Source organism: Erinaceus europaeus, chromosome 18, assembly GCF_950295315.1.
Source record: "Erinaceus europaeus chromosome 18, mEriEur2.1, whole genome shotgun sequence".
Classification (NCBI taxonomy): Eukaryota; Metazoa; Chordata; class Mammalia; order Eulipotyphla; family Erinaceidae; genus Erinaceus; species Erinaceus europaeus.
Genome location: NC_080179.1, coordinates 18,788,022 through 18,812,663, shown reverse-complemented (window position 1 = coordinate 18,812,663; position 24,642 = coordinate 18,788,022). Strand labels below are relative to the sequence as shown.

Here is a 24,642-nt window from a genome sequence, read left to right as displayed (position 1 = left end):
CCTTACGCTGGTCCTTGCACTTCACGCCATGTGCGCTTAGCCCGTTGTGCTACCACCTGGTCCCATGTGCGCTTAGCCCGTTGTGCTACCACCTGGTCCCATGTGCGCTTAGCCCGTTGTGCTACCACCTGGTCCCATGTGCGCTTAGCCCGTTGTGCTACCACCTGGTCCCATGTGCGCTTAGCCCGTTGTGCTACCACCTGGTCCCATGTGCGCTTAGCCCGTTGTGCTACCACCTGGTCCCATGTGCGCTTAGCCCGTTGTGCTACCACCTGGTCCCATGTGCGCTTAGCCCGTTGTGCTACCACCTGGTCCCATGTGCGCTTAGCCCGTTGTGCTACCACCTGGTCCCATGTGCGCTTAGCCCGTTGTGCTACCACCTGGTCCCATGTGCGCTTAGCCCGTTGTGCTACCACCTGGTCCCATGTGCGCTTAGCCCGTTGTGCTACCACCTGGTCCCCTAAACATAGTTTCTCTAGAAACATTGGGTAGCATAGAGCATTTTATGAAGCACATTTGCCACTTTTAGAATGGGCTTCATCAAAAGTGGATGCTGGGAAAACAAAATCAAGTTGGTATTATGTTTCAGTTGTCTGTGCTGTCTGTGGATCTGTCATTTTAAAAAAAAGAAACAATCAATGAACTTTAGGAACAAAATTATCTGCTTCAAATTTGGGAAACTGGCTAAGAAGGTGGCATGCTGGATGCAGTGGTGGCCTCATCATCCACCCAGAATAACGAGAGCCTCCTACCAAGCCTAACTGTTTTTTCTTCAATCCCATGCCTGCACACAGGCCTGCTGTTTCTGACCACCACTTCCTATACAGATCCTGATCAGTTTGTTTATAAAACACGGCCTCCCGGCAAGCAGCCCGACACCTCCCTTGATGTGATGATGAATAGCTACCTAGGTTTGTGACCTCTGAGGTGACAGATTGTCATGGTCATTTAAGAAGAGGTTTTTTTTTGTTTTTTTTTTTTGATCCATACAGAGCATAAATCTTTTTATTTCCTATTTCATTTCAAGTGAAGCACACATGAAAACCACGCTGTGGCGAGGTTCTGCTGCCAGTTGATTTGCAGAGCCAGCGCCGAGACTAGCCCTGTTCAAAACTTGTAGCTCATTGTGTTTTTCGGCTCGAGTCACAATTTGAGAATAGTGGTGAAGCCTTTTCATCAATAAAGTTGAATGAAAAGGGTGAACATGTCCTAATATTGTACGTCTGCCTCACCTTTGGATAGGAGATTTGCTTAACTCGAATGGTTTTGATGTGGCGTTTTCATTTGCTCACCCATCACCAGACTTGGGTACTTGTGATGTGACATCCTAGCTGGTACTTGCTTTATCACTCCATCTCCCAGTGTTCAGCTGCTCTCTGAGCAGGCGTACGTTGGTGTCGTTGACAGCTTGCTCACCTCTGTTGTTGATGCTAGGTTCTCCAGTGCTACCTCAGTCAATCATGATTTTGTTTGCATGTTTCTATTTGTTGGTGCAAACGAATGCTGTCTGTAGTGTATTAGTGATGTCTGCATTTGTTCTTGCCTGATTTACTGAGAAACATGATGAGTATGGCAGTTCTAATCCTGTATGTTATAGCAGAGCCTGATAGCATGCCCTCAGACGTCAGGTCTTATCTGCGTATATGATCTAATGTTCTCATAATTTGGTATCTAGCTTGATCTTAACCACAACTCCAGCATAAAGATGACTTTCAGGCTGATTCTTAAGATGCCTGAATGCGTTATGATTCAAGTTACACAAATGCAAAGAGATACAGATGCTTTCCTTTAAAATTAATATCCATAGAAACAGGGACACAGCGTGCTACTTTGCACTTGCATCAAATTTCATAGCGCTGGTGTTCTTTCATATTACAAATATGGTAGCTGGTGGGAAGGATCTGAAGGAGAGAGTTGGGAACCAGAGGGGAAATGTAGTGATGGAGCTACCAGTATTAGATGCCTCCTGAGATGCAGGGTTGATATAAACTGCACTTTGTTTTTCTAGGCTTTTCTTTGGACTCAGGGAAAAACATTGTTTCTAAAGATGAGATCACTTTTGTCTCTGGTGCTCCAAGAGCCAATCATAGTGGAGCTGTGGTTTTGCTTAAAAGAGATATCAAGTCTGCACATCTAGTCCCCGAGTACATATTTGATGGGGAAGGTCTGGCTTCTTCATTCGGCTATGATGTGGCAGTGGTGGACCTTAACAAAGATGGGTAAGCATCTTAGGTGACCGTTTTATATTTACAAAGATCGAATCACTTCTTTGGCTTCTGTAGGTCTTGAAAAGAGCCCTCCTTTCAGATTAGTTGATTCAAAGAATATTTCCCCCTTTCCATCATGTCTTCAATAGCCTTTTTGGAAGTAGGCATTTATTATTGTCCCTAGGGTTTAAGGTTATATTTTTTGTTTAGCTTGCAGTTTTTATTCATGCCTTGAGATCAGAGATTTGTGTGAATTAAAATGGTGGGTGGGGATTGATTTGAAAAACAGATACTTACATGGTTCTGGTGGTCTTCCCCCTGTTGTAGCTGGCAGGACTTCACAGCAAGGCAGACTTTAAAAAACAAATTCATTATGTTTGTTTGTTTGTTTGTTTATTTATTTATTTATTTATTGGAGACAGCCAGAAATTGAGAGGGAAAGGGGTGAGAGAGAGAAAGGGAGAGAGACAGAGAGATACCTGCGTCACTGCTTCACCACTCACAAAGCTTTCCCCCTGCAGGTGGGGACTAAGGGCTTGAACCTGGGTTCTTGCACACTGTAACATGTGCGCTCAACCAGGTGTGCCACCACCCAGCCCTACAAGGCAGACTTTTTTTGGATAGGAAAAGACAGAGAAAGAGAGAGAAAAATATACCATGGCACCAAAGCTTCCCCCAGTGTGGTGCGGGCCTGTCTTAGACCTAAGTTGTCAGCATGACAAATCAGGTGCCTTCCTAGGTGAACTGTCTGTCAGGCCCTGTTCTATGATTCCTTCGGGGTCAGTTGGAGTATTCAGGATATCCTGTCAAACTTAAATCGATAATTAGGTTTTCCAGTTTGAAAGGGGGAGGTAGTCTTCAAAGGAAGTCTCTCTGCACTATAGTGCTAACTTGAAGACTGGCTTCAAGTTATTTGATATTTATCTTTGGACATTTATTACAGCCTACCTTGGGTTTCTATGAGTGTTTTAATTGATTAAATAGTGATTTCAGACTTGGGCTACTAATTTTTTTTTTTCTGAACTTGCTGGCATTTTAACTGAGGGGGTCATAATTTTTCCCTTCATATTTTAGGTGGCAAGATATAGTTATTGGAGCTCCACAGTATTTTGACAGAGATGGTGAAGTCGGAGGTGCAGCATATGTCTACATTAACAAGCAAGGCAGATGGAATAATGTCAAGCCAATTCGCCTTAATGGAACCAAAGATTCTATGTTTGGCATTGCAGTTAAAAATATTGGAGATATTAATCAAGATGGCTACCCAGGTAGGCAATAGACTGTGAAATATTTTTTTTATTTTTATGAACTATCTATGAGGTGCACTTATCTTATTTAAAGTATACTGGATGAGGCCAGGTGGTGGCGTACCTGGTGAAATGCACACATCACGGTGCTTAAGGGCCCAGGTTCAAGCCCCTGGTCCCCACCTGCAGGAGGAAAGCATTATGAATAGTGAGCAGGGCTGCAGGTGTCTCTCAGTCTCTTTCCCTTTCTACCTCCCCCTCTCAATTTCTCTTTGTCTCTATCTAATAAGTAAATTATAAAAATATTAAAAAGGCATATTGGAATGCTTTTAAAATGTGATATTGTCCACAGATATTGCAGTAGGAGCTCCCTATGATGATATGGGAAAAGTTTTTATCTATCATGGATCTGCGAATGGGATAAACACCAAGCCAACACAGGTAATCAGATAAGCACTTGGTCTCGTAATAGAAGATTTAGGTTTAAGTGCATTTTCAAACTAACTGTTTTTTATTTACAAATCTGCTATAATATGAATTTGTCTATAGAAAATAGCTTGGGGGAGTCGGGTGGTAACGCAGTGGGTTGAGCGCACGTGGGCAAAGTGCAAGGACCAGCATTAAGGATCTGGGTTCGAGCCCCCGGCCCCCCACCTGCAGGGGAGTTGCTTCACAGGCAGTGCAACAGGTCTGCAGGTGTCTTTCTCTCCCTCTGTCTGTCTTCCCCACCTTTGTCCATTTTCTCTGTGTCCTATCCAACAATGACAACATCAACAACAGCAATAAAAAAACAACAAGGGCAAGAAAAGGGAAAATAAATAAAATATTAAAGAAAAGAAAAGAAAATAGCTTGGGGTGGGGAGCAGGTGCTGGTGCCCCTGGATGAGTGCACATGTTACCAAGCACCAGGTTCTAGTCCCTGCTCTCCACCTACAAGATGGATGTTTCAGGAATGGTGAAAAGTAGATCTGCAGTTGCCTTATCTTTCTCTTCCATGCGCTATCTCAATTTCTCTCTGTCCTATCAAATAAAATAGAAATAAAGGGAAAAATAGCCACTAGGAACATTTTTTCAGGTGTTTTTTTTTTTTTTTTTTTTTTTTTGCCTCCAGAGTTATTGTTGGGGCTCAGTGCCTGCACTATGAGTCCGCAGCTCCTGGTGGCCATTCTACCCATTTTGTTGCCCTCATTATTATTACTGTTGTTGTTGCCATTGCTGTTGTTGGATAGGACAGAGAGAAATGGAGAGAGATGGGGAAGACAGAGAAGGGGAGAGAAAGATAGACACCTGTAGACCTGCTTCACCGCCCGTGAAGTGACCCCCCTGCAGGTGGGGAGCCAGGGGCTCAAGCCGAAATCCTTATGCCAGTTCTTGCACTTTGCACTATGTGCACTCAACCCACTGCACTACCGCCCGACCCCCCTAACTGTAAACTATTAATTTAAAAAAAATGCACCTCTACTAGTGAGCGAGAACAAAGGTGCACTTCTTGCTAACATAGTGCCTAATCAGTGCATGGATTCACCACAGTCTTATGTTTTTTGATATTTGAGAGGGAATGAAAGAGATTATTAAAACATCCTTAACAAATTTAAAGGCTCTTTATGAAAAGAAGAGGGAAATTATGCAGATCTACAGGTGTCTTTCTCTCCCCCTCTCCGTCTTCCCTCCTCTCGATTTTTCTCTGTCCTATCCAGCAACAACAATAATAACAACAATGGCAACAAAATGGAGAAAATGGCACTAACTGGTGGAAATGTAGTATCCTTTCTTTAATAACATACTCACATAGAGACCAAAAAAATAGGCAAATAAAAGCTGGTTACATGGAGAGTTAGATACTAAATGTGCTATTTGAAGGGGGCCAGTGAAATAGCTCACTTGGATAATGTGCCCTGCCATATGCCATATCTCTTATCTCCCTCTCTAAATAATAATAATAATAATAAAGATATTTGGAGGGTAGGTAGTGAGATTTTATTGGGGATGCCTTAGTGATTAGTATAGCAAACAAACAAAAAGACAACTCTTTTTATCTTTTAAGAAATAACTAGGTTGGGGACTGGGTGGTGTTGCACACATTACCATAAACAGTCCCCATGTTCAAATCCCCTAGCCCCCCCACCCATAGGGGCGAAGCTTCACAAGTGATAAGGCAGTGTTGCAGTTGTTTCTCTTTTTCTCTCTCCCTATCCTTCTCTCCTCTCTCAATTTCTTGATGTTTACATACTAAAAAAAAAAAAAAAAACATTGACAGGAGCGGTAGTGGATGATTCTCCACACAGGCACTGAGCCTGCCTGAGCGGTAACTCTGAGCAGCACTCCAAACAAATAAATGTAAAGAAGAAAGATCAGCAGATGACTTTTACGAATTGAAATTCTCTGAAGTAATGGATGACATGAATATTTATTTGTGACTTGTTTATAATTTCTTGTACTTGTTAATTGAGGTCAAAAGAGACTTGTGTGTCTTTTTCAAACCATATGTAGAATAGTTTCATTTTTTGGTTGCTCAGTGTCCTTTCTGATGCCCTGTTTATTTCAGGTTCTCGAGGGTAAAACACCTTATTTTGGATATTCAATTGCTGGAAATATGGATCTCGATAGAAATTCCTACCCTGATGTTGCTGTTGGTTCCCTCTCAGATTCAGTAACCATTTTCAGGTGTGCTACCTTCTGCTTTAATGTCTGTTCATCAGTGAAATTACACTAAGATGTTGGCTTGAGATTTGCAGTTTCTGTTCTGCACAGGCAAGGGCTTATGTGAACTTTGAACATTTTTTAAAAAAATATTTATTTATTCCCTTTTGTTGCCCTTGTTTTTTATTGTAGTTATTATTATCATCGTTGTTGGATAGGACAGAGAGAAATGGAGAGAGGAGGGGGAGAGAAAGACAGACACCTGCAGACCTGCTTCACCGCCTGTGAAGCGACCTCCCTGCAGGTGGGGAGGGGACTCGAACGGGGCTCCGGTCCTTGCGCTTTGCACCACCTGCGCTTTACCCGCTTCATTACCGCCTGACTCCTGAACATTTTTTTTTTTTCTGAGAGTGGTGTAATAGTGCAATAAAAACCTATCTAATAAAATCTTGCTAATTTTGAACTGATTGAGGGAAAGGTCACAATTGATAAATATTTTTACTTCACAAATTACCTTTATTTTAGTTAAGGATAGAAGATTTGACAAGTACAAACATTATAAGGAAGGAAATCAAAATCCCTTGTATGTCACCATTTCAAAGATTGGATGTATATTTTAGTCTTTAACTTTCTGTGAGCAAAACTGAGATCATAATACACAGATTGCCCTGTAATTTGCTTTTTATCAGTTTGTAATACCTAGTGTGCTTTTTCCATGTAAATTTATAATGCAGTGGGCCTGTGCCCTGTTTGTCATTGAGTGCTTTTTCTGAAATGAACTTAATAGCTGTCTGAGGCATCACATGACTGGGTCATAGTTCACTGTAACTGTCTTTCTATTGCTGGACATTTCTATTTCTAAGCAGATTGGTTGGTTGGGCTGGTTGGTTTTCCAAGGCGCACTGAGCTGTGGTGTAAACATCCTTACTTTTGCTCATGTTCATAGATGTTTTAAGATTTCTGTTCATTTGTCACCTAAGTGATTTCCAGGAAGGCCCACCAGCTGTGTTGAACCCCCCTTTTCCTCAATCTTATCAGTGTTGAAAATAGAACTCATAACAAACTGATAATAACAAATAAAAAATTTAAAAATAAAGTATCACTTAATAAAAAAGAAAGTAGAACCTTTCATTTTTTTAATTTTTAAAGTAGCATACTCTTTTTTTTTTTTTGCCTCCAGGGTTATTGCTGGGGCTCGGTGCCTGCACCATGAATCCACTGCTCCTGGAGGCCATTTTTTCCCTGTTGTTACTGTGGTTGTTTTACCCTTGTTGTGGTTATTATTATCATTGTTATTGATGTCATTGTTGTTGGGTAGGACAGAGAGAAATGGAGGGTGGAGGGGAAGACAGAGGGGGAGAGAAAGACAGACACCTGCAGACCTGCTTCAACCTATGAAGTGACTCCCCTGCATGTGGGGAGCCAGGGGCTTAAATTGGGATCCTTCCACCAGCCCTTGCACTTTGTGCCACTTAATCCACTCCACTACCGACCGACCCTCTTTTTTTTTCTTTTAATTAATGCACAGTTGCAGAAGGTGAAAGTTCCCCTGTACACATCTTCTGTAAAGCAACTTTTGATGACCTGGAATATCTATATCAAGAGTCATCGTCCAAAGGCCATATTATCATCTAATCAGGCTTTTTAAAAAACTGATCTAGCGTTTTGTTCTTGTTCACACAAATATATCACTCTTACTCTTGTTACTAGCTAAGTAAAATTCTGGCATATGCTTTCAATAAATCTTTAGTTGATGGAATTTTATATAGAATCTTAAAAGACTCCTAGGAGTAGAATTATTTTTTTGATATTTATTTATTTATCCCCTTTTGTTGTCCTTGTTGTGCTTTATTGTTGTACTTATTATTGTTGTTGTTGATGTCATTGTTGTTGGATAGGACAGAGAGAAATGGAGAGAGAAGGGGAAGACAGAGAGGGGGAGAGAAAGATAGACACCTGCAGACCTGCTTCACCGCCTATGAAGCGACTCCCCTGCAGGTAGGGAGTGGGGGGCTCGAACCAGGATCCTTACGCTGGTCCTTGAGCTTTGCGCCACCTGCACTTAAGCCGCTGCGCTACTGCCCCTAGAAGTAGAATTCTTCTGACAAAAGTTAGCCTATCTTAGTATGAATATGTGCTTGGCATTAACATATATCCACAGGAAAGTTATAGATAGCCATTATTGTTCATTGCAACAATCTATGAAAGGACATTGATAAGTCTGTTTAATTTTGCCTGTGTGGTATGTGACCTTTTGATTGAATTTGCATTTCTTTACTTGCTAGTACAAAGAGTTATGTTTTTTTGTTTGTTTGTTTGCTTGGTTGGTTTTTTTTACCTGAGCACTGTTCAGTTCTGGCTTATGGTGGTGCAGGGGATTGAACCTGGGACTTTGGAGCCTCAGGCATGAGAGTCTATTTGCATAACCATTATGCTATCTACCCTCCGCCCAATGAGTTATGTCTTAACTGTTTGAATATATATATGTATATAATTTTTTCTTTTACCTCAAGGGATATCTTTAAAGAAATAGGGAGGGGGTGCAGGTGGTAGTACACCAGATTAAGCGCACTTGGACATTTCTGATACTGTCTGTCACATTTGAGGGGCCTAAAACATCACCTTATGTTATGTTGGTGGCTTTCAGATACTGTTTTTTTTTAATATTTTATTTTATTTATTTATTCCCTTTTGTTGCCCTTGTTGTTTTATTGTTGTAGTTATTATTGTTGTTGTCGTCCTTGTTGGATAGGACAGAGAGAAATGGAGAGAGGAGGGGAAGACAGAGAGGAGGAGAGAAAGATAGACACCTGCAGACCTGCTTCACCGCCTGTGAAGCGACTCCCCTGCAGGTGGGGAGCCGGGGTTCGAACCGGGATCCTTATGCCAGTCCTTGTGCTTTGCGCCACCTGCGCTTAACCCGCTGCGCTACAGCCCGACTCCCCAGATACTGTTTTTATGTGCCTATTCATATAGGCATTAACCTTAAAATATTTAGCATTTTAAAGGACAGATGAGTATAACAATAGAGCAATTTTAGCAAAGTTTTCATTAAAGAAATGTTGAACTTGGCAATTATGGGTTGAGAATATAATCCTCAAGCATTGAAAAGACTTGACTTCTGCACCAAAATTTGGCTGCTAAGTTTTTCTGAGCAGATCACCCATGTTTAGTCAATTACTTCTGTGTCAGTTGTGGCAGACCTTTTTTCTGTCAAGGGCTATTTGAATATTTATAACTTCATTTTCAGGCTATACAAAATTATCACCTTAAAAATCAGCACTTAAAATTGCTATGTCCCGTCTTCAGTTGCCTTGGCAGGGCCGGAACCAATGACTTCATGGGCCGTTGTATGGAACACAGGCCAGATATTATTCTCCATTCTTGCTCTTTGTTGTTAGTATTTTAAAGCCTTCACTTTCCTCTTTTTATAAGTAAGTTGATTGGGAACTTTTTTTTTTCTTTTCTCACAGATAGTGTGAAAGTTAATTTCCAAATTATTTAATAATGGGAGTATCAACTTCCTTGTTTCACAAATGCGGGATGCAGGCCCAGGACTTGCCTGGAATTTTAAGGCTGTGTCCTGCAAGATCAGGATCCCAACTGCAGTCCTGGGAGGCCTTAGCTTGTAGTTTTTCCCATTAAATCATACTAGTACTTCAGGATTATTGGTAAATGAATGCTAGTTAAGTAGTCCGGGAGGTGGCGCAGTGGATAAAGCATTGGACTCTCAAGCATGAGATCCCAGGTTAAATACCCAGAAGCACATGTATCAGAGTGCTGTGTGGTTCTCTCTCTTTCTATCTTTCTCATTAATAAATAAATAAAATCGGGGGGGTCAGGCGGTAGCGCAGTGGGTTAAGTGCACATGGCTCAAAGTGCAAGGACTGGTGTAAGGATTCCGGTTTGAGCCCTGGGGTCCCCACCTGCAGGGGGTTGCTTCACGGGTGGTGAAGCATGTCTGCAGGTGTCTGTCTTTCTCTCTCCCTCTCTGTCTTCTTTCTCAATTTCTTTCTGTCCTATCCAGTGGCAACAACAGCAATGACAACAATAGTAATAAGGGCAACAAGGGCAATAAAATGGGAAAAATGGCCTCCAGGAGCTGTGGATTCCTGCTACAGGCACTGAGCCCAGCAGTAACCCTGGAGGCCAAAAAATTAAAAATAAATAAATAAATAAAACCTAAAAAGAACCCTAAAAAATAAATACCAGTTAAGTCCAAAACAGCTGAATCAATAAATTTGCCTTTTGTGATACGACAGTTATGAAATTTATACATACTGGACACTCTAATTTTTGTGTGTGAGTTGTATATGTAAATATCAGCAATAGGCTGGTAAGATAGCTCACTTAGAAGGGCGTCTGCTTTGCCATTGGCACCACTTGGGTTCAAGCACCTGGTATAGCACATAAGAGTAATACAGCTCTGGGGGAAGCTTCTGTCCTGTGGTGTCTCTTCCCCTCTCTGAAAAAGTTGGCCTGGAGTGGTGAAGCCCAGGAAACTACAATAATAATAATAATCAGAAGTAAAAATAGGGTTTAAGTAATAAGAAGTACAGATTAAATATTGCTGGGGGCAGGAGGTGGCATAAGGACCCACGCAAGGATCCCAGTTCGAGCCCCCTGGCTACCTACCTGCAGGGGGGTCACTTCACAAGTGGTGAAGCAGGTCTGCAGATGTCTATCTTTCTCTCCCCCTCACTATCTTCTCCTCCCTTGTCAATTTCTCTCTGTCCTATCAAAAAAAAAAAATCAGAGAGTCAGGCAGTAGTGCAGTGGGATAAACGCAGGTGGCGCAAAGTGCAAGGACTGGTGTAAGGATCAGCGTTCAAGCCCCCGCTCCCCACCTGCAGGGGAGTCACTTCACAGGCGGTGAAGCAGGTCTGCAGGTGTCTGTCTTTCTCTCCCCCTCTCTGTCTTCCCCTCCTCTCTCCATTTCTCTCTGTCCTATCCAATGATGACAACATCAATAACAACAATAATAACTGCAACAATAAAAAAACAACAAAGGCAGAAAAAGGAAATAAATAAATATTTAAAAAAATATTTTTAAAAAAATTGGCCACAGGAGCAGTGGATTTGTAGTACAGGTACTGAGCCCCAGCGACAACCCTGGAGGCATTCACACTACTATATGTAAAAGATCCCAGCATCTATAACCAGTTGTTTTAAAATTGTGGATTTTTGCTTCTTAAATATAGTCTACAAGCCCCCATGTACCTAGTTAGTGTTTTAGAAACTTAGAAACTATCAACTGTCTCAATCTAAAATAACCATCAAAAAGAGCCCATTTGAGATAAAGGGAAACGAAGGAACTGGGGGGACAGGCAGCATGCACCCTCATAATGGCTCCACTTCCTCAAGTGCATGTGTACACTCATTCCTTCACCAGCCCACTGATTGATTCCAGAGGTTCAAGCAGGCTGTTTAAGACTTGGAATACATTTTCCTATAGGAAAGCTATTCTCCAGGATGGCCAGGTTCACCACAAGCCTGCTGAACTCAGTCTGGCTGACTCCATGTGGTCATGAAACCACGAGACTTACTCCAGGTTCCGGCTGAGGGGCGGGCACCAGAGATGAGAGATACGTATCTCCACATGCCACTCACCCCCCACCCCACTCCACCCTACCCCACCGTAGACTTGGCATTTCTAGTGCCTATGGCAGAGGTAGGCCACAGGCCCCTAGTAACCCCTTAAAATTCACATGTATATAAAAACCTGGATATAAGCATCCCAAATGTCAAGTGATACAGCTGTATCTTTTCTTGAGAGTATTTTGACAAGATTACTCTTAGTTAAAAATGTATGTGTTCTTTGACTCTGAAATTCTGCTGCTAGGAATTCATCCTGCAGATAAACAGATGTTTTTACACAGGATATTTTTCAGCGCAGGAAACCTAAAAACCACCATTCATATGTTGACTAGAAATTGGTTAAATATGTGATTGTACGTTGTACAGTATAACACCATGAGTTGTAGAAAACAACTAAAGTTATGTGTATGGTTCTGCGAACACCTCTGAAAAGTTAACAAAGGAATGAAATACACAAGATAATAAGCATGAAAAGCTCCAGTTAAGAAAAATTAGGGGGGCTGGGTGGTGATGCACCTCGTTCAGTGCATGTTACATTGTGCAAGGACCCTGGTTCAAGTCCCCAGTCCCTAGCTGCACTGGGGAAGCCTCACAAGTGGTAGAGCATGCTGCAGGATTCAATCTCTCCTCTCTTTGTGTGTGTGTCTCTCTCTGTCTCTCTCTCTCACATAGGACAGAAAGAAATTGAGAAAGGAAGAGAGAGAGAGACTTCCTCCTTGCAAGTGTCTGTCTTCCTCTTCCCTCTCAGTTTCTCTCTCCAATAAATGAGTAAGTAAAATATTAAAAAATGCATTTCTTATATTTAGTTATATATATGTGTGTGTGTGTGTGTGTGTGTGTGTGTGTGTGTGTGTATATTGCCTCCAGGGTTATTGCCCAGGTCGTGCCTGCACCATGAATCCAAATCCACTGCTCCTGGAGGCTATTTTTTTCCCCTTTTGTTGCCCTTGTTTTTATCATTGTTGTGGTTATTATTGTTGTCATTGATGTCATTACTGGATAGGACAGAGAGAAATGGAGAGAGGAGGGGATGGCAGAGGGAGAAAGACAGACACCTGCAGACCTGCTTCACTGCTTGAAGCGACCCCCCCTGCAAGTGGGGAGCCGGGGGCTCGAACTGGGATTCTTACACCAGTCCTTGAGCTTCACACCAGGTGCGCTTAACCACTGCGCTACTGCCTGACCCCAGTTCTAGATACATATTTTTAAAATTTTATTTACTTTCCCTTTTGTTGCCCTTGTTGTTGTAGTTATTATCGTTGTTATTGATGTCGTTGTTGTTAGACAGGACAGAGAGAAATGGAGAGAGGAGGGGAAGACAGAGAGGGGGAGAGAAAGACAGACACCTGCAGACCTGTTTCACCACCTGTGGAGCGACTCCCCTGTAGGTGGGGAGCCAGGGGCTTAAACTGGGATCCTTATGCCAGTCCTTGCACTTTGCGCCACGTGTGCTTAACCCGCTGTGCTACCGCCCGACTCCCAGTTCTAGATATTTTTAACAGAAGTCTATTATGTGTCTGGAGGGACATACTAGGGTACTATAGTGATTTGGGTGGGTACAGGGACATAGTATTTGCCTGAAAAAAATCTGGAACTTTGTACATACTGCAGTATTATTGCCTTTTTAACGTAAATCTCTTAACGTTAAAATTACAAAACGTATAATTTTAAATAAATGCTAGAGTTAAAATTGTATGAGTTGTATAACTAGAAATTAACTTACATCTGTCTAGTAGACTAGTTTTTGTTTTTCCTTTAATAATTAGGGGGAAATCCTGTGGAAAATAATTTTTCATCTGTTGTTTAAGATGTTTTCTGCCAAGGATACTGTTCAATATGCAGTGTCTCTTCTGTTCAAGGTACCAGATATCTGAGCTTGGCTTTTTATTTGCTCCTTTGTCTTCAGATCTCGGCCAGTGATTAACATTCAGAAAACCATCACAGTAACACCCAGCAGAATTGATCTCCACCAGAAAATGTCTTGTGCGGCTCCGAGTGGGATCTGGTGAGCATTTCGGCTGTGCCCACGTAACCCTGGCAGTGTCACACCTCTGCTGGCTGCTGATCCTGGGGAGCACAGGGAAAGATTAAGAGAGAAATGAGCAAAGGGCCAAGGAAACGATCAAGTGAATATATAGCATTTAACTCAATCAGTGGCCCCGTGAGGGAGGTGGGATGGGTGGGGGGGGGGTTTGAAAGCTGGGAAATGTGTCGGTTTATTTTCTGTTACAACAATGTATCTTTTAAGAAATATGTGTTTGATTTTTATACAGCCTCAGGGTTAAGGCCTGTTTTGAATATACTGCCAAACCTGCTGGTTATAATCCTTCAATAAGTAAGTACCCACTACATTTTAAAAATAATAATTATGTCAGCCAGGTTGAAAGTTATGCATAAATAACAAAAAATGAAGCTACAGTGGCCAAGATAGTCATAAATTCTTATTTAAAGACTTAAGCATATCTTTTGTTGTCGCTTTAATCAGGAAGGTGCCACACATGAGAGGGAAAAAGGAAGGGGGAATTACAAACACTCCATTTGGTCTCCATCTGAATTTTCCAGAGCAGATGGTTTAGGACAGGACGCCCTGGAAAAGCACTCATTCGTTACCACAATCATTTCCTCCATGTCTGTCTTTGAAAAGCAGTGTGGAAAACTGGTTTTGTGGTCGTGAGGTGGTGGGTGGTGGTTTGAAGCAGGGTGGCTTCGGGAGCCAGGGTGCCGCACAGAACAGCTGCCAGCTTGTAAGCCTCCTTGCACCTTGGCCCCAGTCCTAGAGAGGCCTCTGGGGCCCAGAACACCCAAGCTGTGTGCCCCAGCTCGAGCCTGGGGAGGACCTTGGTGAAACAGAGACCTGGACTCTGCTCCTTGCTCTAGTTTTGGTGTTGACTGAGCTAGCCACACAGAGCTAGTCCTCTAATGTTTGTATTTTTATTTTCCTTCTGCTCAAGAAAGCAGCACTTTGGGGGCCGGGTGATAGTGTACATGGTTTCGTGCATGAGAACCCATGCAAGAATCCATGTTCCAAGCCTCCTGGCTCCCCGCCTGCAGGGGGAACGCTTCACAAGCAGTGGAGCAGGTCTACAGGTGTCCATCTTTCTCTCTCCTTCTTTATCTCCCCCTCCTCTCTCAATTTCTTTCTATCCTGTCCAGTAAAATGGAAAAAATGGCCACAGGAGTAATGGATTTGTACTGCGAGCACTGAGTCCCAGTGATAACCCTGCAAGCAAAAAAGGAGGCAGGCAGGAAGGAAGGAGACAGTGTCTCTGACATACATAACAGAATTGTGGTGGTGCTAAAATGAGATTTTATTTATTTATTTATGTATATTTATAAAAAGGAAACATTGACAAAAAACTATAGGATAAGAGGGGTACAACTCCACACAGTTCCCATCATCAGAACTCTGTATCCCATCCCCTCCCTTGGTAGCTTTCCTATTCTTTAACCCACTGAGAGTATGGACCCAAGGTCATTGTGGGATGCAGAGGGTGAAAGGTCGGGCTTCTGTAATTGCCACCACCAGAACTCTGTATCCCATCCCCTCCCCTGATAGCTTTCCTATTCCTTATCCCTCTGGGAGTGTGGACCCAGGGTCATTATGGGGTGCAGAAGGTGTAACATTTCTCAGTTTTCCACAGAACAGTTCAACCCCCTCTAGGTCCTCCTCTGCCGTTATGGAAAACTCACTTTTTTTTCCTTTTGTTGCTCTCTTTTTTTTTTTTAATCTATGTCGTTATTATTGTTATTTTTTCTGTCATTGTTATTGGAAAGGACAGAAAAAAATGGAGAGAGGAGGGGAAGGAGGCGGAAAGATAAACACCTGAAGACCCACTTGACCACTTGCGAAGCGACCACCCTGTAGGTGGGGAGCTGGGGGCTCGAACTGGGATCCTTACGCCAGTCCTTGCATTTCGTGCCATGTGCGCTTAACCCGCTGCACTACCACCCAACCCCCGAGAACACACTTTTTAACTGAGAGACCAGAGGACTGCTCTGCCATTTCATATAATATCTAGGATTAAACCTCAGGCCTCATGCGTGCAAAGCCTGTGTTCTGTTATATCAACTTGCCAACCCCAGAGTTGTTCCTTATTATCTCAGATGCCCCTTTTCATGATTCAGATTTTTTTTTTTGCCTCCAGGCTTATTACTGGGGCTCGGTGCCTGCCTTAAAAATCCACTGCTCTTGGCAGCTATCTTTTTTCCCTTGTTGTTGGATAGGACAGATAAAAACTGAAAGAGGAGGGAAAGGGAGAGAGAAAGATAGACACCTACAGACCTGTTTCACCACATGCAAAGTGGCCCCCCTGCCCCTGCAGGTGGGGAGCTGGGGGCTCAAACCAGGATCCTTGTGCTGGTCCTTGTTCATTGTAGCGTGTGCGCTTAACCCGGTGCATTACCAGCCAGCCCCCATGACTCAGAATTTGGCATTAAGTCTGCCTTTATCCAGTTCACACCACCTCCAGATTGCTAGCTGTTCATAGGTGGCTTCGTCAGTCTCCTGGTCTTTGTGGCCCTCATCCTGGGCTGGCTCTGCTGTGTTTCTCCTGGGTCTGCAGATGTTGGCTCAGGTGTGCTGGTGTTGGCATTGTGCTGACTCTGCACAGGGAGCAGCTGTCTTTCACTTTGCTTTGTGACACGGCAGCATTGTATTGAGTATAGAAAGTAGTTCTCTGTGTGGCATTCAATAACAGCACATCTGTGATTTCTCCAGCTATCTTCCTCTCAGTATCATTGTGTTATCTTTATCCACATGTAATATCATTCCATACTTGGATACCAGACCTTTAACCACTGTATTTGGAGGTGGACTAGAGAGACGGGGAGAAGCAGTGATTCTTAGATGAGGCGAGGAGAGAAAGTGGGGACACATTTTTATTCTAATGATCTACCATTTTCCCAAACCACTCGGTGTCACTGCAGATGTGAAATCTCATCCGATCATTACTTGTCTCCCTGCAGATCTGCCATTTACATGGACACAATTTCACATTTCTGGATTTAATGCCAAGTCTGCTACATTATGTCTAGTTTAGTTTACATAGCTACTTACATTATTCAAGTATTAACTATTTTGTTAACTGTATACTGTTAGTTCTGTCCTCCTGTGGATAGAACGTTTTGTTTCCCTGGTGGCTGTTGCATGTACAATTGCTCCAGGATTTTGTTCAGGTAGAGACAGACAGAGAAGAGACACCACCCCAGCAGCTTGGCTTCCCCCGTGCAGTAGTGCGCCTGTGTGTACACCAGGGGCTCAAAACTGGCAAAGCAGGCATCATTTCCGGTGAACTGTCACGCCAGCCCTGGGTAGAATTCATCTTCTCTAGAAAGACCTTGTTCCCACTGCTTCTACTTCCACTATACTGGGAAATTCTGAAACAAAATAAAACCTCTGTAAAACTGCGCAAGTTAATGCAGCTGAAACTGTTTCCAGGGCCTGAGAATGTGAGTTTATTGTCTGAGTGGGGCCATTTTAACTCCACAGCCCTTAGCTGTGGCACTCCATACATACAGATATGTATAATTGAGCCTTAATGAGTATCCTGCATTGCTTGCTTCTCAAAAGGTCAGCAAAGGTGGTCTGGAAGGATTTTAAGATGATGTGGACTGTCTGGAGGGTTAGGGAAGGTTAGAGTGGGTTTGGTGGATAAGCGATTTTAATGCACCCAGGCCCTCCCGTGCTTCGCTGTGAGGGGCACGCAGCACGTGAGCCTTTGTCTGGCTCATTGTGAAGTTAGCAGGTCACTGATAAGTGGATGATGTCAAGGCTACAGAGAGCCTAAAATGGAGGAATGTTGCATTTGGCAGCCGTGACATTTAAGGATTTTTCACATGGACAAAAAAATAAAAATGTGATTGAAGCTGTCTGTGAGTCTAAATTTTGGTTTTACACATTTGGGTAACTCAGTTTAGCCCAACAGTGCCATTACGTGTGTGTGTGTGTGTGTGTGTGTGTGTGTGTGTGTGTGTGTGTGTGTGTGTGTGTGTGTGTGTGTATTTATGCACACACATGTCACACACACAAATACACTTAAGTATGTATGTTGATTTGCTAGTTACTCCCATGTCTGTTCATTTGGACAGCAGATTTTAGGGCCACTAGGTGTTTCGTGGGGTTCAGGTGGTGAGTAGACTGCAGTGATCCCTGTCCCCAGCTTTGCCCAGGAATGCTGGCCAGGAAGTCACTGAGCAGGGAAGTGAGTGGAGAAATAAAAAACTGTTGGATCCCCCTGGGAGACCAGGGAGACTTTGGAGGAAGTGAGGTCCAGGAAGGAGGAGTAGAATTAGCTGGCAGTAGGGAAAGAAGGGGGTCCAATTGGCAGAGACAGATAGCAACTCATCCAGAGCCCAAAAGACAAGTGGGAGCCTGGACATAAAGGCTTTATGATGAATGTATGGTTTGCTTGCTTATTTTTTTGCCACCAGAGTTATTACTGGGACTCAGTGCCTGCAGGACAGCTTAGTTATTCCTGACAGCCATTTTTCCCTTCTCTCTCTCTTTCTGTCTCTCTCTCGGTCTCTCATATTTAAAGATAGAGACAAATAAGAAAGGGAAAGAGAGAGAGACATCTGCAGTATTGCTTCACTGCTTATGAACCTTCCTCCCTCAGATGCGGACTGGGTGCTTAAACCTGGGTCTTTGTTCATGGTGATGTGAAAGCTCTATCAGGTGCATCAACCAGCCCCCCAGTTGGGTTCCCCTCCAAGTTCCGTGGCTTCCCTAGTCCGTGGTGCTAGGACTCAAACCTGGGCCACTCATGGCAAGTCATGCAGTCGACCTTATGACCTGTCTCTCATGCCTCCTGTACTTCTTCATCTGCAAGAAGAGGTTTATTACTAAAATTAATGCTCTTGGGCCAGGGTAGAGTACATGCTTTGCCGTGTATGGAGTCTAGGTTCAAGCCCCAGCATCACATGAGAGGTGCACTGGTACACAGAGGAAACTCAAGTGCACTGGTGCCTTTGTCTCTTTCTCTGTCTCTATTTAAATGAAAAAGCAGCCCAGAGCGGATGAAATTGAGCATGTGGGAGGCCCTGTATTGGCGGGTGAGGTCTGTGTTCACTAATAAGTAAGGAAAGGTTGCACCAGGGAGGTGGCTGAGCGGAGCGCAAGCATGAGACCTTGAGACTAATCTCCAACTGTGCAATATAGAAGCAAAAGCAAAAAAGGAGATGCTCTTCAAAGATCCCTTCCAGACTCTGAAGAGAATATTAGTGTTGGTTGTGTGTCTTCTGTGTTTCCCAGAGCAAAATTTATTTTTGCTTGTGGCTGCCTTCTCTCATCTCCTACACACTTTGTTTGGTTTGCCTTCTACTGATTAGTGATTGAGGGGTGTAAGCCACTTAAATATTGGCTGATAAAAGCATAGTAGCTACATCCAAGGAGCCTGCAAATAATGCATTTTGCAGCTGAGAAACAAGATTTCAGTAGTCCAACCCTGGTTTGCCTTTAAGCCTTAGTAGGGTGTACTTTTGCATATGGGAGCTACAATCGCTGGGAAATAGAGCTCTCTAGCTGCTAAAAGGTATATAGGTCTACCTTTTAGTTGTGTTTTTGTTTGTTTGTTTGTTTATGAGAGGGAAGGGCAGAATCAGAGCTTCGCTCTGGCACATGTGATACCAGGGATTGAACTGAGGACCTCAAGTTTGAGAGTCCAACACTTTATCTACTACACCACCTTCCGGTGAAAATTCTCATTCTGTTGTCAAAACCTTGTCCTCTGATAAAGTATCCCTTTTAGATAATTGTCCTTACTGCTGCTTCCTAAACAGGAATGTGTATAAGAACAGCCTGTTCATGTGAGATTCGGGCTCAGTAGTTCCCAGGGCTACGGCTCATTTCTAACAGATGGACGTTCATGCGGCTGCCACTGGTCTGGGGGACTTTTCTGAATATCAAGTCAGGAAAATATATAAAACCTGGCTGTTGAAGAGTCAGTTTTGTCCTGTAAGAAGTGTTGGGTCCCCTCCTGTTTGTTACCTTTAGGGCTCTACAAGTTCTTGACATTCAGCCAGAAACTGAATCTTGAGACACTTGCTCAAGGGTTTTAACTTATTCTCGAGCTCCCCCAGGTGGAGGAGAAAAAAATTAACTTTCTATTTTTGCTGAACCAGGTTGTTGCAACGGCTTTATGCCTGCATGATGAATCCACTGCTCCTGGTGCTGCCCCCCAACCCCCACACTTTTTTAAATGAATAAAGGCAGAGGAAAATTGAGAGAAAGGGGAAGATTAGTAAAGGGGACAGAGAAAGAGACACCTCCAGAACTGCTTCACCACTCAAGCTTGCAAACTCCTGTGCATGGGAACATGTGCTCCACTCTCAAGTTTAACTTTAAAACATTATTAACTGTAGTAGGCAGAACAACCTGATGTGAAACGTCGTAAGTCGGTATGAATGTACATAGCCAGGGAATATGAAGAGAAACAATAGCAATAAGGGAAAATGTCTTCATGAGAATTACGGTAGTTCAAAAAGGTACTCAGCTAGGTAGCTGAATTGTATGTGAATTAAACTTATGCAACTGTGTTTTATCTAGCCATTGTGGGCACACTTGAGGCTGAAAAGGAAAGAAGAAAATCGGGGCTGTCATCAAGAGTGCATTTTCAGAACCAAGGTCCTGAGCACAGATATACTCAGAAACTAACTCTGAACAGGCAGAAGCAGAAGACATGCATGGAGGAGACCCTCTGGCTGCAGGTAAGTCAGTGTTTTCAAGGTCCAGAAGCACATGTATGAGGTTTATACTCTGTCCAAAATAGAGCACTGTGTTGGAGTTCCTCAGTGGTGTTTATTTTACACATCTCTGCATTCTTTCCAGGAAAATATCCGAGATAAACTGCGTCCTATTCCCATCACTGCGTCAGTAGAGATTCAAGAACCAAACACTCGGAGGCGGGTGAATTCACTTCCAGAAGTTCTTCCAATTCTCAACTCAAACGAACCCAAGACAGCTCATACGGATGTAAGTCTGACTTTTGTCAAAGCCCTTTGCTATATTATTTTAAATCTTTTTTTAACCTTTTTAAAAATTTCTTTATTGGGGAATTAATGTTTTACATTCAACAGTAAATACAATGGTTTGTACATGCATAACATTTCTCAGTTTTCCACATAATAATACAACCCCCACTGGGTCCTCTGTCATCCTTTTTGGACCTGTATTCTCCCCCCACCCCCCTACCCCAGAGTCTTTTACTTTGGTGCAATATGCCAATTCCAGTTCAGGTTCTACTTGTGTTTTCTCTTCTGAGAATGACCCATGTGTACTTGAATAGAATGTGTATTACAGTTTCTTGAGATGAATGACTCTGAAAATGTTCAATAGTTCTAGTATATCTATCTCCTCATTTAGCTCCCTCATGTCTTTATTGATTTTCTACCTGGATGATCTGTCCAGTTGAGAGAGTGGGGTGTTGAAGTCCTCTTCTATGACGGTGTTGCTGTTAATATATTGCTGTAGCTCTTTCGGTAGATGTTTGATGTATTTAGATGGCTTCTCTTTGGGTATATAGATGTTAATAATTGTTAGGTCCTCTTGATTGACTGATCCACTGAGCATTAAGTAGTGTCCATCCCTATCTTTTTAAATTTTATTTATTTTAAAGTCTATCATGTCAGATATGAGAATAGCTGTTCCTGCCCTTTTTTGTGGGACTTTGGCTTGTATGATAGTTTTCCATCCTTTCACTTTGAGTCTGTGTTTGTCTTGTTGAGTTAGGTGGGTTTCCTGTAGACAGCATATGTTGGGTTGTGTTTTCTGATCCATCTTCCTACTCTGTGCCTTTTAATAGGTGAATTCAGGCCATTGACATTTATTGATATCAAAGATTGAAGATATTTTAACACCATTCTTGTAGAGTTTTAGAGTGTTCTGATATATGGCTTATTTATGGTGGTCTGACTGTTTATAGGAGACCTTTCAGAACTTCTTAAAGGGCAGGCTTGGTGATAGTAGATTCTTTCAACTGTTGCTTTTCTGAGAAGGTTTTATGCCTCCATCTAGTCTGAATGTCAGTCTAGCAGGATACAGTATTCTTGCACTCAATAGATATCTTGTCATTCTCTTCTGGCCTGTAGTGTTTGTGTGGAGAAGTCTGCTGCTAATCTTATGGGTTTTCCTCTGTAGATGACTCTGTTTTTCTCTTGCAGCCTTCAGGATCCTTTCTTTATCCTTATTCCTTTCCATTCTAAATATGATATGTCTTGGTGTCTTTAAGTTTGGGTTAATTCTGTTTGGGACCCTCTGGGCTACTTAAACCTTTATGTCTTTGATGTTGTCTAGATTAGAGAAGTTTTCAGCTATTATGTCCTGAAGAATGCTTTCTTCTCCTCCCTCTCTTTCTTCCTCTGGTAAGCCAATAATTCATATATTATTTCTTTTGAAGTCACCCCATAGGTCTCTGCTGTTTTTTTCAGAATCTCTTAATGTCTTTTTGAGATCTCTTACTTCTTTTTTAGTGTCTCTAATTCATTCTCGATCTTGCTAATTCTGTCCTCAGCCTCATTTATTCTGTTCTCTCTCCCCTCTACTGTTTTCTGGAGTTCATCTATTTTGTTCTGATACTGTTTTAGTTTGTTCAGTTAGTTGTGTTCTTAGCTCAGCTATTTCACCTTTCAGCTCTCTAATAACCTTGAGATAATTAGTGTTTTCTTCCTGAGTCTCATTCATTGTTTCTGCATTTCTGATGACAATTCTTTCAAACTCTATACTCACTCCTGTGATTATTTCCTTAACTAGTGTTTGGATGTTGACCTCATTATTTTGTGCTTCAACCTTTGGGGTGGGGGGGCTTTTAGCAGGACTCTTGTCCTGGTTCATTTCTCCAATATTTCTTCTTGTTGGTTTAACCATTTTATATATTATGCTATGAGGTCCCTCTCTCAGTACTTTTCAAATTACGGATCACTCTTGCCTGAATTGACTTGTGTCTAAGTAAGGTAATTAAATAGTTCACTGTTGTGGAAATTGACAGTTGTTTCAATATTATTTTAATCCCTGAGTTGGAGCTCAGTGGCTTAAAAACGTCCTTTGTTCTTTTTCTTCCCTGTAGGCTATGGGAGCCTGAGGGCTTTTAAGCTATAAGTAGGCTTCTTAGCTTAATCACTGACTCCTGACCAAGAGATAAGCAGGGTGGGGCAGAGATAATCCAGTGGTTATGCAAAGAGACTCACAGCCCCACTGCTAGGCCATCGAGGTATAGATCTTCTCCTGAGTTTCCTGGTTAGTTCTCTGTCTCCTGGTGTCAGCACAGGGCCTCCCTGCCGCTGCTCCAGATTCTGAGGGCAGTAGCAATGGGGACTCACAGCTGCATTTGGTGAGTCTTAGGAGAGTCCTCTCCTCCCTTCAGCTGTCCCCTTGTTGGTGAAACAGACTGGAGGTGGTATCTCAACTGGTAATCTGCCAGACTATTACCAGCCACTTAATCTCTCCCTAGGCTCCTCTCTCTCCATGTACCACACGTGTTTGCACTCACTGGTGATTTGTTGGATTCCTGAAGTCATTCTAATCCTGTCTTGTTTCGGTCCCAGGTGGTCTCCTTTGGTATTCCTAGTTGACCGGGGAGATGACAGGAGAGAAACACAGCTGCTGCTGCTCTGTAGCCCTGCCTCCGGAAGTGATATTATGTTAAATCTAATGTCTTTAAAAGTGATAGAAATTAAGTGTCCTTTGTCTTAACTAAACTTTAATATAGGGCCATGTTTTTAAGAGAAGATTGGCTTCACAAATTGGTAGTGAATATACAAAGAATGAAGAAAGGGGCCCGGCAGTGGCACAGCTGGCTTAGTGCACGTGTTATAATGTTCAAGCCTCTGGTCCCCAGCTGCAGGGGGGAAGCTTCACAAGTGGTGAAGCAGTTCTGCAAGTATCACTCTGTCTCTTCCCTTCTCTATCTTCCCCTTCCCTCTCAATTTCTGACTGGCTCTATCCAGTAAATAAATACATACATATATACAGAGAACTAGGAATACAATTTTGAACCAAAGGATATTTTTCTTCATAAGTTTTGCCATGATACCTGTCTGAGAATATAACTAGCAGAACTTATCTGTTCTCACATCTGGTTACTCCTTTTCCATTTATTCACTTATTTATTATTATATAGAGACAGTGAGAAATTGAGAGGAAGAGGGAGAGAGAGAAAGAGACACCTGCAGCCCTGCTTCACCACTTGTGAATCTTCCTCCCTGCTGGTGAAGACCAAGGGCTTAAACCCAGGTCCTTGTGCACTGTAGTGTGTGTGCTCAGCCAGGTATGTCACCCGGCCCCTGGTTACTCCTACAGCTATATATAGAAAGAAAAATATGTGGTATTTTTGCCAATGAGAACATTAAAATATATAAAACAAACTTCTTATACTGAAGATTTAATCAAAGAATGTCAGAATTCAACAAGGGAAAAAAGTATTAGTTAAAAAAAAAAAGTCCCTTAGTGCCCTAATGTAGAAAGCAGTCGTAAAGATCAGACATGGGGTTTGCGACACAGTGTTAAGGAGATGGAATGTACTTGCTAGGCTTCAGAGGCTTGAGAACTGTTGCAGTACAAGATCTGGTTGGGGGAGCTGTGACATCTTGATTTGCTATTACTTATGTACTGTCAGAATCTAACTTGTGTTACAAATCCTAGTTCTGTAACCCCCTTGATATAACTTTTTTTTTTTTTTTGCCTCCAGCTGCTGGGGCTTGGTGTTAGCACTAGGAATCCACTGCTTCTGGCGACCACCCCCCCCCCATTTTATTTCATAGAACTGAGAGAAATTGAGAGGGCCTGGGGAGATAGAGAGGGAACAAGAAAGACAGACACCTGCAGACCTGCTTCACCACTCATAAAGCGTCTCTGCTGCAGGTGGGGAGTGGGAGCTAGAACCTGGGTCTTTGCATGTAGTACTGTGTGCACTTAACCTGGTATGCCACCACCTGGCCCCTAAAACTTCAAAAGTAAATGT

General features: G+C 42.7%; 1 protein-coding gene across 3 annotated transcripts in view; it reads left to right on the top strand.

The window, feature by feature from the left end:
* ITGA6 (integrin subunit alpha 6) overlaps positions 1 to 24,642 on the top strand; it is a 98,003-nt gene that overhangs the window by 54,560 nt on the left and 18,801 nt on the right. For 2 of the 3 annotated variants that reach the window (XM_007527208.3, XM_016190055.2), the window contains exons 6-13: positions 2,009 to 2,219; positions 3,282 to 3,475; positions 3,807 to 3,895; positions 6,000 to 6,118; positions 13,599 to 13,697; positions 13,966 to 14,027; positions 20,235 to 20,395; positions 20,517 to 20,660. In XM_007527208.3, coding sequence (XP_007527270.1) covers positions 2,009 to 2,219; positions 3,282 to 3,475; positions 3,807 to 3,895; positions 6,000 to 6,118; positions 13,599 to 13,697; positions 13,966 to 14,027; positions 20,235 to 20,395; positions 20,517 to 20,660 — 1,079 coding nt within the window. Of the gene's footprint in view, positions 1 to 794; positions 912 to 2,008; positions 2,220 to 3,281; positions 3,476 to 3,806; positions 3,896 to 5,999; positions 6,119 to 13,598; positions 13,698 to 13,965; positions 14,028 to 20,234; positions 20,396 to 20,516; positions 20,661 to 24,642 lie in introns of all 3 variants that reach the window. The other variant, XM_016190054.2, reaches the window with a different exon arrangement.